Source organism: Glycine max, chromosome 13 (assembly GCF_000004515.6).
Source record: "Glycine max cultivar Williams 82 chromosome 13, Glycine_max_v4.0, whole genome shotgun sequence".
NCBI lineage: Eukaryota > Viridiplantae > Streptophyta > Magnoliopsida > Fabales > Fabaceae > Glycine > Glycine max.
Genome location: NC_038249.2, coordinates 23,808,555 through 23,825,648, shown reverse-complemented (window position 1 = coordinate 23,825,648; position 17,094 = coordinate 23,808,555). Strand labels below are relative to the sequence as shown.

General features: G+C 32.1%; 3 protein-coding genes across 9 annotated transcripts; 2 read left to right on the top strand and 1 right to left on the bottom strand.

The window, feature by feature from the left end:
* Positions 1–1,767: 1,767 nt before the first annotated feature.
* LOC100816823 (uncharacterized) lies at positions 1,768–5,211 on the top strand. 2 transcript variants are annotated; one of them, XM_041008075.1, is made up of 4 exons: positions 1,768–2,012; positions 2,306–2,481; positions 3,247–3,445; positions 4,661–5,211. In XM_041008075.1, exons 1-4 carry the CDS (start codon positions 1,961–1,963, stop codon positions 4,867–4,869), a joined length of 636 nt encoding a protein of 211 aa, XP_040864009.1. In that variant the 5' UTR covers positions 1,768–1,960; the 3' UTR covers positions 4,870–5,211. The 2 variants fall into 2 exon arrangements, with proteins under 2 accessions (XP_040864009.1, XP_025980792.1); XM_026125007.2 differs by having other exon boundaries at positions 1,771–2,157.
* Positions 5,190–9,499, bottom strand: LOC100818260 (uncharacterized). Of its 6 annotated transcripts, none has more exons than XR_005887831.1 (6): positions 9,202–9,493; positions 8,975–9,053; positions 8,780–8,867; positions 7,419–7,542; positions 6,329–6,449; positions 5,872–6,210 (listed from the first exon to the last, which is right to left on the bottom strand). XR_005887831.1 is itself a non-coding variant. In XM_006594026.4 (5 exons), exons 1-4 carry the CDS (start codon positions 9,439–9,441, stop codon positions 7,452–7,454), a joined length of 498 nt encoding a protein of 165 aa, XP_006594089.1. In that variant the 5' UTR covers positions 9,442–9,493; the 3' UTR covers positions 5,190–5,639; positions 7,419–7,451. The 6 variants fall into 6 exon arrangements, 4 of the variants coding, with proteins under 4 accessions (XP_006594089.1, XP_006594088.1, XP_040864010.1 ...); XR_417568.4 differs by having other exon boundaries at positions 5,872–6,196; XM_006594026.4 differs by lacking the exons at positions 5,872–6,210; positions 6,329–6,449 and adding an exon at positions 5,190–5,639.
* A 3,925-nt stretch (positions 9,500–13,424) lies between these two features.
* LOC112998752 (uncharacterized) lies at positions 13,425–14,350 on the top strand. Its single transcript, XM_026124916.2, has one exon. The coding sequence runs from the start codon at positions 13,656–13,658 to the stop codon at positions 14,076–14,078; it is 423 nt and encodes a 140-aa protein (XP_025980701.1). The 5' UTR covers positions 13,425–13,655; the 3' UTR covers positions 14,079–14,350.
* Positions 14,351–17,094: the final 2,744 nt, after the last annotated feature.

Genomic DNA, 17,094 nt, shown 5'->3' with positions numbered 1-17,094 from the left:
TCCTCTTTTTCTCACCCTAACGTCTCCTTATGTCACATGTACACTTCTTGTAACAGTAATTCACTATGGGGTATGGTTTATAAACTGGAGCAGAAAACCCCGATTGGCTTTGTGTTTCCTTTTGATAAAAATCTTATTAGTCAGTTGTGGTTCAAAATGCATCTGATTCAACGAAGGTCTTCCTCCAAAGAAGTTTAGTGATTCTGGAGGAAAATGGATAGCGGCACTAGGAAGCTTTGAGCAAGGTGACATTTTTAGAGGTCGAGGTTGCCAAGTGGAGGGTCATTGCTCGAACTTTTTGGAGAGTGAAGCGTCTTAAGGTGGCTAACGCTACTATTGCCTTTACTGAGATCGTGAAGTCGAACCATCAGCTATCATCCAAGGTTGACAATGTTCTTGCCAAGCTGTTGTGCATCAGATTGGATGGTGATGAGTTGTTTAAGTGCTGCAAGGGCTTGTAGAGGGAGAAAAATGACTTGATTGGCAAGGTGGAAAGCATTGTTGTTGAGAAGGACGAGTTCACCAAGGTGGTTGCTGACCTCGAGGCCCACTTGAAAGATTCTGAGTCTAGGTTGGAGGAGTTTGAGCTCAAGGCGTCCAAGGAGATGGAGGCCAACAAAGAGCTTGAAGAGGAGTTGTTGGTGTACAAGAAAGAGGACGTTGAGTAGCATGAAAATGGCTTTTATAAGGCCATCTGATAGGCCAAGTTCTTTGCCAAGGATCTTGACTTGGGTCTTTTTGACCCATTCAAGGAATTTTTGAAAAAAAAAATCTCTCAAATTTTGGTTTAAGTCTCACTTAGAATGGAACTAACCTTACTAAATTCTTATAACAAGTTAATTGTAGCTCGATCAAGATCTATCCCAAAACTCCACTTTACATACGCCTAGCTAACATATTCCTAACTTTTACCAACACATAAAAGATGGTGAGATTTAACAGAGTTGTCAAAACAATCAAAAACTCGTAAGTCAACCTAATTCATCATATATTTTTAGTTCAATCCAAGCAAAAACCCAAATGAAATGAGTTTACTCATCTTGACATTTAACAACACAAATTTATGGCACAACACATCATGAGGGATTTAATATTATTAGGACTTAATTAAAAACTTTTTTTAATGTAAAGAACTTATTTAACTATAAAAACCTAATAAAATTAAATAAAATGACATAGACATACAAATTAATTAATTAATTTTATTTCAATAAACTCTTAAAATTCTTACTTCACAATTAAATAGTGGAGTATATCCAAATTAAAAAAAGGACAAAATGTGTTTTTAATCCCTCAATTATTCATGATTTTTGTTTTTAATCCCTCAACTAAATGTTGAACGATCTTGATCTTCTTCAAATAATGACATGATAGTTAATTTGTGATTAATTTTTTTCTAATGATTTTTAACTATAAAAAATGACTTGGTAAAAACATTAAAAATGTTATTAATTATTTTCATATGGAATGTCATCATTCAACAAAAAAATTGACAACAAAGATAAAAAAAAATAAGCAAACGAAAAAAATAATTTGATCAAGACCCATTTACATTTAATCAAACAAAAACCTTAAATAATTGAAATTAAAAATATATTTTACCTATTAAAAAAAAAATACACATACACCTCATTATTTCAAATATCTTATTAACACCTCTTAGTTTCTTCTATATTTTGATTCCTGTCATATCAATAATCTTATCAAACTTATATATATTTTAAGTGTTCAATGGATAATAAAGATGTATATGTAACAATTTTCTTAAAAGAAAACCCGGGTGAAAAGTTGAGTCGCGTCCCGATAAAAAAAAGACCCAGCTATGAACTGATTGGGGTAAAGGTAAACGGTTACGACTGGATTAGGGGACGCGAAGAGGAGGAGGTGTTGAGCTTTGAATAAGGTGAAGTCAACGGCAGCCATTACCTCATTTTCTTCCGATTGCGTTGGCAGGTGCGTAATGCGCACATTGCGTACACCAGACGGGATGTCAACCAATCACACGCGACTCTGTCAGTCTCGCACACTCAAAACCTTCCTTCCCCGAACAACAACCACCGTTTTCTTGCATTCCACTTCTCACCATGTCCTTGATGCCCAATTCTAGGGTTCCTCTTCTCCTCTTCATCTCTTCCATATTCTTCACCTCTTTTCCCGGTTTAATTTCTCTCCCGAACTAACCGCTTCTCTTTTTCTTCATCAATTCCTGATTTCTCAATTTGCGTGATTATGTGGAATCTCTGTCTATTTGTGTGAACGGGTTGTGTAAGTAAGTAACTAACTGTGGTTGTTTGCATTTGCGCAGGGTTGACGTTTGGTGCAATTGTGTCGCTGAGATCAATTGAGATTTTTAAAACGCACGAGTGGCTGAAAGCCACTACAACGGTGTATTTCCTATGCAAAGGGGAGAACGAGACGGTGCTTCCAGATGTCAAGAAACCCCACGCCATTTATGCTTTCAATGGTCAAGAATCTTGGCAGGTTTCTTACACACTCTTTTGCTCTCCTTTTTGGCTTTCCATTAACTGCTTTTATTTTCATGTCTTAATTCTCCTTTTTATTATTTTTATTTGTTTTATATCCATCATGAATTTATTAGAAGTAAATCAAGTGATGCATATCTCTACACTCTTAAATTTGGCTAACTCTTACTATCTGTGTTTGAGTGAGTTTTTGCAAAATTGATTTTGGTGAATATTGATTTAGAAGTGAAAATGATTTAATGTTTTCATTTTAGAAACAAGTTAGTAGTAAAACTCACTATAATTTTTTTTTATCTAACACAAAAGTTAATTAAACTCAAAATTAATTTTAGACCTAGAATCAATTCCTTTGGAACAAAAATATGAACATTTATTTGAAATTACGCCAGTTGATATTTTAATGTGTTTTTGAATGATCCAATGTGAATCTAGACACATTATGAGATTGGGATGTGATGTGATACACTGGAAGTTTGGATCCCATGCCTCTTTGACCAAGGAATTATTAATTTTCAACACTTGACTACAGAATAAGTCTCTAATTACATACTAATTGTTTGGTTCTGGTTGAAGGGGACTGTGTTTGTGATCTTGAGTCCTGGAAATGGAAATTTTGGATGCAGCAATGCAAATGTAGGGTCATTTTGATTTTGACTACCATTCTTGGAATAATTTTTGAACTTTGAGTGATTGCTTTGCTTGGCAACCTGAATATGTTAATGCTTGAGGCTAATATTGAGATTTTGTATTGTGCTTGTTCCAGCCTTTAAGCAGCTTTTCAAGTAAAAAATGCAAGCGGTGTGGATTCTATGAGGAGGACAGCATTACTTCGGATGATGCATTTGACGAATGGGAGTTTTGTCCTTCTGACTTTGCTGCACCCAACGGTGAATATATTCGGTTCAAGGAAAAGGAATTCAATGCTACTTTCCTGTGCCCTGAGTGCTTATCTCTTGCTGGTGGTGAGTACCTGCAACCTTTTTCTTTGAAGATTCTTTATTACCATAATCATGCCATTTGACAACATATGTCAACTAGTTATTTGAAAGAACGTAGTTGTGACCAAGGATATGGCATTGCAAAAGTTGTATATTTATCTAAAATATTTAATTTCAATTTGTATGAATGATTCTTTTGATATTTATTTATAGTGCTCATTGTTTACCAATAAATCATTTATGTCAACAAAAGAGCAAGTAACCTCAATTTGCTGTTGTATTGGATTTGTTCACCATGGATAACTTGGGTATTTAAATTAAAATAAAAGATCTTAAATTTAGTAAACTTTTAATTCAGATTATGAAGAAACAAACAATAAACTAAATTATTCTGTCCCTCTTTTGTGTTCTGCATTTACTATGCAAACATCTCCTCTATTGTTAAAAGCTGTCCAAAATGCTACAAATAATTCCAGAAAATGTGAGCATATTTTTTTAGTCAAATTTCATTTCTATCCTTATTCGGCATTATATGTTGAGAGAAAACCAGAAAACTGCATGCATTTGATGTATAGCTGAACTGAAGGTACGTCTTGGTACCCAACCATTTGAATTGAAGATTTTGTTACACTAAATGCATTTTTCCCCCTTTTGTTCCACATGTAAAGCTAGATAAACAAGAGTTGGAATAACACTTGACGAAACACTTCTATGAGCTAACTAGTAACTACTGATAACAAATCTAGTCGGCCTAACACCTTTTAGATTTAACTATAGCAATTTTTATTGTAAAAAAATGTTTTTTTGTCAATTTTTTAATAAACACAAAATATAACAGAATAGAGAATAGTTTACTCGGTCACTTTATTATTATTATTATTATTATTATTATTATTATTATTTTGTCATAACCAACTAGATGGAGGAATGTTGCATCCCATAGGGTTCTGAATCTTGGTTTGCAATCTTGTATGCTTAACTATTTTCCTCTTAATATCGAATCTTTATTTACCTGTCAACCTGTGGAATTACTGGGAATGCCAGTATTTAGTTTGTTCCACTTTGTAAAGCGAGGATAGAAGTATGAAATATCCTCAACCTCCCCCCTCCCAACCCTTTATTTATGTAGAGAGCACTTGAATTTTATTTTCTGGGTATGCTTGCATTGATACTAATTTACTTGCTTATCTTTCTGGTATTCTATATATTAACAAAATTAATTGTATTCATGTTCTGTAGTTGATGAGCATGATGACGGAAAAGGAATGCATATAGCTGTTGTCGTTTTGCTGAGTATTTTGGTTTCAGTTACACTGATTCTTGGAGTGGTGGGTGCATATAAGTTCTGGCGAAAGAAGTTAAGGGAACAGGACCAGGCTCGGCTTTTGAAGTTATTTGAAGATGATGATGACATTGGGGATGAGCTGGGCCTTGGTAGTGCAATTTGATATAACGATAGTGAAGAAAATACCTCCTTCACAGTATAGGTCAACCTCAAAATTTTGTTTATGAAAAAGAATGAGAAATTATTTTCTTCTGGTTTAACATGCGACTATGCCGATTATAGGAAATATTCATCAAAGCGGGAAGAAAGGTGTGCCAATGTTCATATACACCTGTACATGAAATAGAGCTACGTTGTACTTCATATTTTAGGTTTGCTCGGCAATTTAGTAGAAACAGAACAGAAAAAGAAATAAATGGTGTACTTCATCTTTAAGTTATGCTCAGCAATTTTGTAAAAACAAAAAAGTAAAATAAATAAATGTCATGAATGATCATTATTTTTAGAGCATCTACAATGGAGTCCCATCCTATGTGTTACAGCTCTAACACTATAATGAAATTTTAGATATGTTTTATGGTATATTTGCTACTCTTGCGGCCAATATTTTTTATTTGGCAAAAATCTTACAGAGCGCAAAGGCAAAATGAATAGCCAAAAAGAAGGGTAAGAATAAGGTTTATAACCGACATCTATTTGACCTTCCATTCTTATCTCTGAACTCCTAATGTAATGGACCAGAAATTCTCCAGCCAGAATCAGTATTAGATTCCACCGTTCAAATCCCCTTCTTTGAAAAGTTATTATACTTTTTCAGTCTCCTAATGTGGGACTCTTAACACCTTTTTCTCCATATTATCAGCTAAAAAAAATTCATTCTTTGCTGCATTACATAGTGAACATATATTGCAATCCTTGAGACTTCTTCCATTGCTGCAAACGTAAATGAAAATCAAGATGCATGCGATAACAAAGTCCAACGTAGATTTGTATTTGAATGCAAGACAAAAGTAAATAATTTTTCTCGCTTTTGAGTCTTTGAAAGTAGAGAACGATGCTATAATTTTTTTAACCAAAAATAAATAAATACTATGCGTAATGCTCTTTCTTTAGGTTGGCAAATTACTGAATCTGAGACACAAGATATTCCATGCAAAAAGGTGGGTGATCATTGAATAGGTACTATGCATGTAAGTATAGATAATACAGACGTTTTATAAACATGTACCAAAAAAAGAAAAATCAAAAAATTGTCATGGTAAAGAAATATAGCATCCATGATGTATCGATCCTAGGGTAGGGCCTATTCTATAAGCAATAGAATGATCAAATTAGCCCATTCAAATAAGTTGAAACGTCTATTTTATTAACCATCCATCTAAGCTCATATTTCCAAGTGCACAGAATTTAGCAATCACAACCGCAGATGATGCTTTGAATTGTGAACCAGCTGCTACTGCTTCTGTGTGACCAGAGGAGAAGCAAAAAACCTGGCATGGGAGAGCTTGACCATGATAATCAAAGCAAGCATTTCATGAACATAGTTATCTAGGAGGAACATGTGAAAGTAATATTCAATTTTGAATGGAAGTTTCTGTTTGTGCCAGTCTAAAAACACTAACATAGTAGCTGTGCTTCGATAAGAGTAGAGATCCATAGCACAGTGCTTGAAAAGCATAAGCACATGCATTGTGTGGAGAATTCCTCCCATCCCAGACAATATGTAAGGCAGTGAAAAACCAGCTGTTACAAATATTCCATTTAGTATATAATCCACTTTCAGTCAAAATTTCGGCATCTTAAAATTACAGGGAACAACTTCTGTTTGTACTCAGTAAGTTTTATACAAAGAAGTTGCTTCCATGGATCAAGATTCTCAACTTCTTATTAAATGAACTCTAGTCGTTACATCTTTTTAATATGGAAGCCACTAAATATGGAGGATTCAAGCAGGATGAAAGAAATAGAGAAGTGCTTCGAGTGTTTATTGTAATAAAAAGTTATCACTCAAGCTTAAAGGAAAGTTTTCAACATAACTATAACACCAGTGATGTCCTATGGAACTAGATGTTGGTCAGCAAAAAACCAAGAGAACAAATTCAATGTAGTAGAGATGAGAGTGCTGGCATTACATGAGTGGACATACTGGAAAAGATAGGATTACAAATGAATGCATTGGGTAAAAAGTTAGGGTAGCACCTGTTGTAAAAAAGATGGTAGATTCTTGCCTTAGAGGGTTGAGCATGTGTGAGGATGATCTTATAAGCCTTAGTAAGGAGAGTAGATCAGATGGAGGATAGCCTAGTCACTAGAGGCAGAGGGAGACTAAGAAAAACCATAAGCAAAAGAATTAAAAAAGATTTAGAGATACAATGGAACATTATGGCATTTTCTGATTCATGTAGTCAACTCCACCTAGTGGGAAAAGGCTTGGTTGTTGTTGTTTTATCAGTCACTGAATAGAGTTGGTTTTACTAATTAGGGTCCTTCAGTTATCCCAAAATAAGATATATGGCAATAAATAATCAATAATTTCCAAAAAAGAGCGTACAATAATAACCCGCAAATCCATAGCTATTTTTTCCCAGTGTTGCTAGGTTCTAGTTCTACTTTGAGCACTTGCATTAGATCAAGAAATCATATTTCAGAAGTTATAAGCAAGAAAACTCCCACCAGCATAATAATTAATCAAGGTAAAGACAAGAAAACAACCTTGAGCAATTAAGAATCCAAATCCCACAAAATCTAACTAGAAGAGTTCCTTATTGAGCTGTTGAAATTATGAAGCTCCTTTGAATTGGGACCATAAATAGACTTAATTGTGTCCCTGCAGAAACTGCAAGAAAGAAAGAAGATTGGATAAGAAATAAGCCCACTTCTGAGGGTGCCTTTGATTCAAGAAAAAATAGTTTCAAGGAAAATGTTATGCTTATTAGTTTTTGCTTGTTTTTGTACAATAATCAGTGGATAAATTGCATAAAAGTCAACACAAAAATATGGGGCAAGGCAACAAAATTTGAAATGTGACTTCTGTTTTAGCAAAATTCAGCATGTACATATGCTAGCCTGACAGTTTTATGAACTCTTCTCCATTGTGAGGAGTGATGATTAATTGATACATCATAAGTTCAAACATCGACCAAAGTCACTCCAATGGAAGATGTGGTCTTCTCTAACCCAAAACCTTAAGGCTCAGGTTTATGGGTCTTCTCCTCACTTATATGGTGTTCAACCTTTCCACTTCTACCCGATGTGGGACTTCACCTCATACTTGTAACCCAATAACACATACTACAATTTTCATGAACCCACTATGCCACTAGCTTCATTTCGAAAGCCTCTTACCCATATTTAGTGCCCAACCAAATAAAGGCAAAGTCGCAAAGGTTAACAAATGTTAACTTTATTGTATATATGGGGTTATAAGGTTGGCTAGGTGGTGAATGGAGAGAGAGGGGGGAAGAGGTCATGGGTTTGAATCCCCCACACTAACAAAAACTAACAACTAATTTGGCCGATAAAAAAAAACCTTTATTGTATATATGGAATTAGCTTTTCTTTCTTACCATAATTTTCATTTCATTAACTCTGCATTAAAAAAACCAGAGATACGACGGAACCACCTCATAAACATAACCAACCCCAACAGAACTTCATTAGCAAACCTTGACACAAAGTTGCACCTATTGCCATCTTGAAGTAAAAACCTCAGAATTATTCCAATCTCACAAAATTCAGGAGATTGTTACCCCACTATAATGCTTTAGGCCACTAGCATATCAATATTCGGAAATGGGAATATGCAGAAAAAATATCTAGAGAGCTCATGAGACGAGTTAATCCTCATCTTCCCGAATGGCCAAGATTATTTTACTTAAATTTAGTTTCAACTAGTCATTTATGCTTGGTTATGGTCAAGATTAAATTATCTGACAAGATTATGTTCTCACTCAATACGTTCTTTTTATATAAATAACACCAAGCAAAACAATTTTTTAGGAGAACATTTTCATCTGAATAAAATTTCCCTATTCCTGAAAAACATAATTAAAAAGTAAGTGAGAAAGGTGAACCTGCAGGCCTCCTTGTGAAAATTCTTCTCTTTAACTCCAAACAAAGATTTAAATACCTCTGGCTCTACACGGCAAAAATATGGACGCTCTGAAAAAGAACAAAGAAATGAAAAGTTAAACTTTTAAAACCAAACATTTCCACTGACGAAATTCAAACATCATTATATCAAAATTGAGAGAGTATAATAGTCAAACCAGGGTAAATGGAGCATTTCCGAGTACTCTTCTCATAATGAATACACCATCCATCAGGACCTATCAAGCTTTTGTACAACTGAAATTCCCAACCAACAAAAGCAACACAAATAAACAATTTCATACTATAAACGACATGTCCATAGTTCAATTTCACAAAGTATATCACGTGTAGCAAAAAAAAACGTTTTTTTTTGGAATGCAAAAGGTGGAAGTGGAAAATGGACCTGAACGTCAGAAGGGTCGTCGAAAATTTCTTCGGGAGAGGGAAAAGATGGACCCTTTTGAAGCTTACAGCAGGAACCACAACCCTCCACGCAGTGCCACTTTGTTTCCTTCTTATCGCTGCCGAAGCCGAGGCTTTGCTTTTTCTCAGTCTTCACCATCGCTGTCAGCCGTGGACGACGCGCCGCCGAAGTAACGGAAAGAGATAACGGCGGTGACAGAGTGGTGAGGGCGGGAGACATGATAAGGCGCTTATTGGGGACGCGTGTGAGAGTCACTCTTGGAACATGTTTATTTTTATCTTATTAATTCAAAATTTTGATTCTCTAATTTATTTAAATATATAAATTCAATTTAATTGAAACTCAGTAATATATGAGATAAAATAAAATAAATTTATTGACGTAATATATTAATTATTAACAATATATAAAATGAAATATATATATATATATATATATATATATAAATAACTTAAAGTGAAATATATTTTACAATATCATAAAATAGGTCATTTAAGTACCGTATAAGTAATTCTATATTGTAATTTCACTAATCAAATATCTTAAAGTTAAGGTTGAGATTAAACTTTACTTATTTTTCTATCAAATTTTAACTTTTTTTTTTAATGAATCTTAATGTGTTTATACGTGAGAATAATTTATTTAATAAAAAAAAATCATATTCAACTTTTTTTTGTAAAATTCTTTGAATTAATAGTCCCATACTTAAGGCGAAATTAATCTTTAAAGTAATAGCTTAAAAGATACTTGTTCTAACACGTTATCTTTTTGAGGTTTCAATTTTAATTTGGGCTTAAATTCTTTTAGCTCACTCTCTTTAAATAACATTTTGAATCTGGGATTAGGAATCTTAACCTTGATTAGCATATGGGAGAGAGCAAAAGCGGAGGATATGCTTCTTCTTTGATTCTTTTACCCAATTTGATTCTTTTCCTTATCCTGGGCTTAATCCTTGACGACCATTGATGCTTAATTGAATTAGTTTTATGTTCTTTTAGTTTTTTCTCTCTTGATTTATCTTTTATTGATTTTGTCTATACAAAGTGTTTGACCACCATTTTTCATAAGCTTACATATTTAAGGAAGAACTGAGAAGTGAGCCCATTCGTCAGAACCTAAGAAAGGACTTAACAATTAAATCACAAAAGTGAGTTTAATCATTTAAGGATTCAATCAATTAACACAAACTTGATAGATTTAATGGAATATAATTGTCACTAAAGTATATATCAATTCAATTAGATAAATACTCCTTCTATTTCAGAATATATGATGTTTTAGAGAAAAAAAATATTCCAAAATATATGTCATTTTACAAAATTAATATTATATTAAATATTATTTTAAGGATATCCTTAATAAATGCTTAGGAAGAATAGTGTATAGGAAAAAATAAATAAATCATTAATTAGAGAGATAAATGATATATTAAGAAGTTATGTAATAAATTAATTACATTTTTTAATACTTTATACTTATGTAAAAACTTAAATGTCATATATTCTAAAACCGAAAGAGTACAACTTTGTATATTGAAAAGAAACAAAGGTTAATTCACAAAGACAATAAGAACATTAAAATAAAGAGATTAAGTCAATTTAAAATGATTTGCTTGCATTAGTTTCAATTTGCTTTTGAATTTCTTTCCTCAAAATCAAGTTTATTCCCTTTATTTAATTTACAGTGAAGTATATACAAATTTGATTTTGGATAAAAATTAGTTTTAAGTGAAGTAATTCATGTTTGGTTTTTAAAAATAATTGTTTAATAAAATTTAATGAGAATTTCTTAATCCAGCATTAAAGTTATATTTTTGTATTTTAAATTTAACATATTTTTGAGAGAGAAAATCAATTAAAACCATTTAAAATAATAATAATAATAAGTAAATCATATTTTAAATTTTTGAAGTCTGCATTTCATACTCCCAATTGTAGATACGAATCGTACAATACAGGCAACAAATTGCGAGACGATGACTTTGAAATGGTCCAAAGTTAAGACTTTCTTGCTGGGCGATATCATATCTCTTCCACCTAATTCCATTATAATGCCTTTAGAGAGGATACTTTAACATCTTTCTCAGCCTTTTAACTAAGATTAGGACAAAGAGAGGTTAGTTTAATGATATATCTTCTTTTACTATTTCATTACGTGTTTATCATATCTTTTTTTGACGACCACGTCACATCTACTACTTATAATCTAAAACAAAAAAAAAATTGCAATATTATAATTTAGTTGCATAATTGCATTAATCGTTTACAATGTCATTTAATTGGGAAACAATAACTAAAAATCTAATACCAAAAAACAAGCTAGCGCACAAAAAAGATTAATGACTTTGTTGATTATCTTAATAGGACGCTTAAGGAATCCTGTTGGTTAGTTGAAACCATTGTAAACCTTTATACTAGTATTCAGTAATTTATTGAGTTTAAAATGTGTGCAATGTAAATATTTTTTCTCTCTTAATCAATATTTATAAATCACATTAGAAATTATTTTCAAAATATATAACAACGTGATTACATGACAATGTAATTTTTTTTTTTTACAAGTACCTTCAATGCTTTAAAGACATTGATTAAGTTTTCAACATTTTTTTATTATTGAAGTCTCTAACAAGTGTCTTAAAATATTATTTTTTCCATCCAATCTAAAAATTATTTTTCAATTTTTAGATGTATTAATTTTTTTTATTATATATATTCTTATTTAATTATTCTTTCAATAAACATTAATGAAACACAATTAAATAAATAAAAAAGATGAAAAAATTATAATTTTAGAATAATAATACAATTGAAAGATTTAATATGATCAATTAAATTAATTACTTAAAAATGTGTATTAATTAAAAGATTCTTATAACGATGGACAGAAGTAATTAATTAGAAAGATTTTCTTTTTTCTTATTTTTTGTTTTGAATATCACTTTCGCTATGTTTACCATATATATGTCATCCAATATAAATGTTGGCAATAACGCTTTTTGGTTTAAATATCATCACTTTTACTATTTTTTATTAATTATAATTATTAATTTTATTAAAAAAATTAATCAATCATCCTTAATGAATTATTTGCTTTATATTTTTTTATCCATATTATTCAAACAGACACTTTATTTAAGAAGATGAAATTGGTAGCTATTCTTCTGTTTAGCATATGTCATCCACATCCAGTATAAAATGCTGCCATTAACGCTCTCTTAAATTCACATAAACGCTCACGCAATACAGTGATACCTGTAGCCTTCTGAGAGAAAACTAATCCCACGTGGAGTTCTTTGTTCTTGTGCTTCTCCACTTTATTTCTTTCTGATATTCTTCCATAAATAAGTCCAGACCACTAAAAATAAATGTTTTCTTCTTTTCGAGAGCCCTAGTCCAGACAACAAATAAATGTTGTCTTCTTAGTGAATAAAGCTCATTCAGTTTTTTTTAATAAGAAAATGTTAATAATCTAATATCAGTCTATTAAGGATAAACAATAGAATAATTATTAAAAAAATCTTATATTTTTAGTATAACAAATACTATATTTTAATGAAGTTTATATTTTTTCATCATTAACATCAATTTTTAAGCATTGGTGTGCACTTGAGAGTGAGAAGTTTAAGAAAAAGTGCATTTTTTCATTTTTAAATCAAAGGAGTAATTAATGATTATATATATATATATATATATATATATATATAATGAAAATTTAATACATTAATTTTATATTATATATATATAGACACACACACAATGAAAATTTAATACATTTCATTTTTAAAAATCATTAATACAAAATAATTATTAATAATGAAAAATTATTTTATCTTTCTTTTTCTTTCTAAATCTCAGTTTCAAATATATTCATAAAAGATGAAGGGGCTTTATTCTCTATCAAATTACATTTTCTATCCTAAATCGAAAGAAAGAACCATGCATACTCAATCAATTAAATAATAACACAAGTAGACCAATGATGTCACATCATGAAATGCTGACAGTGAAGCAACAAAGCAAGGTTAAAAAATGGGAAAGAAAACCATGATTATTCCATGCAGCCCCCTGTAATTTTGGCACATTATTACACCACCGAACACGATCCATCTTATACATCTCGAAAAACCCAATTTTTAATATGCTGGAAGATAATTAATTTTCTTTAGGCCATCTAACCTTTGCCTAACAGCACAAACTCTCACACATATTCAATTAATACCCTTCACAAAAACATAGTCATTGCAAATCATCACACATGATAACGTGCCAAAATTAACCCACTATAAATCAACCCCTCTTCCCCACACCCTTCACCCTTGTCTTGCAATCCAATTCAAGCCTTTTACTCTTTCCTTTTCCTTTTCATTTCTACAATAACAATTTATAATATAGTTGCATGCATACCCCTAGAGAGGAATTGAATTGAAGAAGAAGATGAGCTCTGTGTGCATATCGAAGTGTGTAAACGACGCACGTGTGCCGGTACGTGCGACGTACGTGAACCTCTACAAGTGGCCGGAATCGGACGCGGAGTTTGTGAGGAGAAGGGGTGGAGGTTCGCACGTGTGTGGCGGGCACCCGAGGGTGGTGGATAGCATCTCGTGCAGGCAGATGTACCTAAGAAGCTACAAGTTTTCGAGGAAAGAGAGTGTGCCGGAGAAAACCCAGAAATGTTTCGGGAGGGTTAAGGAGAGAGTGAAGAAGCAGGGAAGCTCTCAACATAATCATGGCGTTGGGAGAAGGAAGTGTTTGGTTTGGAGGAAAATGAGGGAAATTTCATGCGCTGCTTTGTTTAGGATTTTTCATAGGTTCTTGTCTTGCGGCGCTAGTGTAGATGTTGTACATGCAAAATCTTGATCACTTTGATGATTCTCTTTTTTGTTAATTTAAGGTTTCTAAATGAATTAAACTACCAGATTCGTTTTGTTTATGATTGAGAGAGAAGAGGCTCTTCTTTTTGTGTTATTATATATTTTCGGTTTTTTTTTTTTTTTTGAGTTGGTTCTATGTGGATGTAAGGAACTTCAGACTAGGTTAATGTTTATGGTTATTTATTATGTCTCTTTCTATCTTTCTGTAAATTATTTTTTTTTTTCGTTTGCATGATGTAAAAGATTTGGTTATTTTTACTCCCTTTTATTCTTTTCATTCAATCGTGTATTACAGACCCTATAATTTTTAGCATATATGCCCTGCCATGGCCCATACTAGGGTGAAGCTACCATGTTAATTACAGCTTTTGAAAGTCATGATGAAGTTGAACTAATGAACTTGGTCTTTTTAATTAGTTCCTTGGTTTCTCTTGCATCCGTTTTTCTTTTCTGCAAAGTAATAAATAACACACTACGAAGATAAGGCCTAGGAAGTGCTTCGGCTTTCCCCACGTTACAAAAAGGAAACATGGGTCCGTCATTTTCATTTTTCTACGTGCTCTTCCATTTTGGTAGCCAGCAATGCATGATTGTACAAGATTCCAAGTCAATTACCCAACCTCTTTTTTACTATTTTTATTATAGATAGAAATTTACGGATAATTTTAAAATAGTGAGTAAAATTCATGGAGTAGAGAGTAAGAACTATGTTATTTCATAAATTTTAATGAATTTCAATTAATGATAAATAATGCAATTTATTTTTTTATAAAAAATGTATTGCTATTGTGTTTCAGTTTTTTTTGGAGTCACTGTGACCTTAATGTGATTGTCGATTGGTTTATTGATAATTAATTCTTGTAAAAAAATCTGAATGATTACTTTTAATAAGATATTTTCATCTTAATCACATGTTTTTTATCTTTAAGTTTCAAATATAATAATTTAATTAAAAAATTCGAATAAGGGTCGTTTGAACCAATGACACATGTCCGTATATATTGCATTTGTAACAGGTCATGTTTCATTTACCTAGCTATCGCTGATATTTACATGTGTTTTAATTTTAAAACAATGCATGATTTGGAAGGGAAACATGTCTAACGAGAAAGTGAACTAATTAATTGTGGATCATGAATGAATGCATATATATAATCCATCGATGAGAAATGTAACTAATAAGGGTATCTTTGGCCGGAAAAATGGTAAGCTTGTGTTTTTGAAAGTTTTTGAGTTTTAACTAATGTATGAGATATAATCATATCTTCCACCTAACCCCACTCATTGGCTTTCCTGAAAACTTGAAATTTACTCCTGGTTCTGGCCGGTGGGGGTCTAATCAGTGTGCTTCCTTAAGCTCACTGTTCACTTATGGCCTTATGGGGCTAACTAATGTATATCACTAAAGTGCTTAACAACATCATGATTCATGACCATTCATCGTCATCACGATCACTTTCCACCAAGTTCACTTCACATTGACACGCAACATGTACATATTTTAAAAAATGTTGCCAAATTATTTATAATGTTTATTAATTTTTAAAACATTTTGAAATTTTCATTTGATTTACATTTGCAGTATAAGGAAAAAATTTATAGCAAGCCTAATTTTAAAATTCATAATCTGTTTAGTAATTTTCATTGCAGACCTAACATTTAGCTAATAATTAACCACAAAACATTTTTTTTATCGACACATATTAATGATTAGTTTCTTAATTCTTATTGGTGAAAGAAATTCAAATCCAAGATGTCTTTTTTCTTCTTTTTTTAACTATCAAGTTAATCTTATAATTTTACTGAACAACAATATGTAATATAATATGCTATGTTAAGTAATGTTATGTTATTCCTTAGTCATATGCTCAATTTATTTTTCCTCCCCTTTTATCGTTGTTTGCATAGCATAAAAGGTTAGAAATTATAGTCGAGTTTGGCTTGGTTGATATAAATTTCTATGTCAACTTCTTCCCATCAGAAATTATATTAATTGTTCCAAATGACTGTCGGCACTATGGTAGAGTGTGGCCATGAGGACTATTGAAGAAGAGTTTTTCAATCTCTTGGGTGCTACAAGTTTCGATTGAAAGTCCTCCTCGATCAACTCAAGAATAGACAATCTCGTGTTCCTTGCTAGAACCACCCTGGTCTTAGAGTGACCAGCAATGGATGAAGACGCAGCAAAGGTGTGGAAAATCTGTGGGACTGAGGCTAGTTATGGGTGTAGTTATATGTACGATGAATATGCATGCAATATCAAAACAAGTAAATAGTTAAAATGATCCTCAAAATTTGAAATTAGATATATTAGCTTCTGAAGATTAAAAATTTCCTTTGAAGTTCTTGATAGTACAATGTATCAAATTAATTCTCACACTAATTAGTTTTTGTGTTTTGGACCAACATCATGTTTACTAAGTGTTGAATTAGTTTTTGTGTTTTGGACCAACATCATCTTAGACCAACATCAACTTGTCACTTAAGAGTGTGTTTGGATTAGAGAATTTAAAATTTTGAAAAATTTTAAATTTTAAGAATTTTAAATACTTCAATTGAAATTCTTTTATTTTCAAAATTTTGTGTTTGAATAAAAAAAATTAAACGTGTGAGGGTGAAAGAAAATGAATGCAAAGAGAAGAGAATATATGGTTGGTGTGCTTCCAAAGAGAAGAATATTGATGCGGCATGGGGAGTTGTAGGGGAATCGGGACACAGCGACGTATATCACCACACCCGACCATAACATTCAATCAACGATATAAGACATGACTCAGACCCTCTGCGCCGACGAGCACCTCCGCTGCGTGATAGGCCGCAACAACTCCCCAGAATGACAGGTGTTGAGTTTTGTTTTTACAGCAAGCTATTAGCTAGCATAGTTGTTTTCTGTTGTTCTATAACTGACTTAGTAGTTTGTTAGTTTTCTGTTACTTGTACAACTGGTTTAGTAGTTTGTTAGCTTAGCCAGTTAGCTTTACATATCTAGTACCTTTGTATTT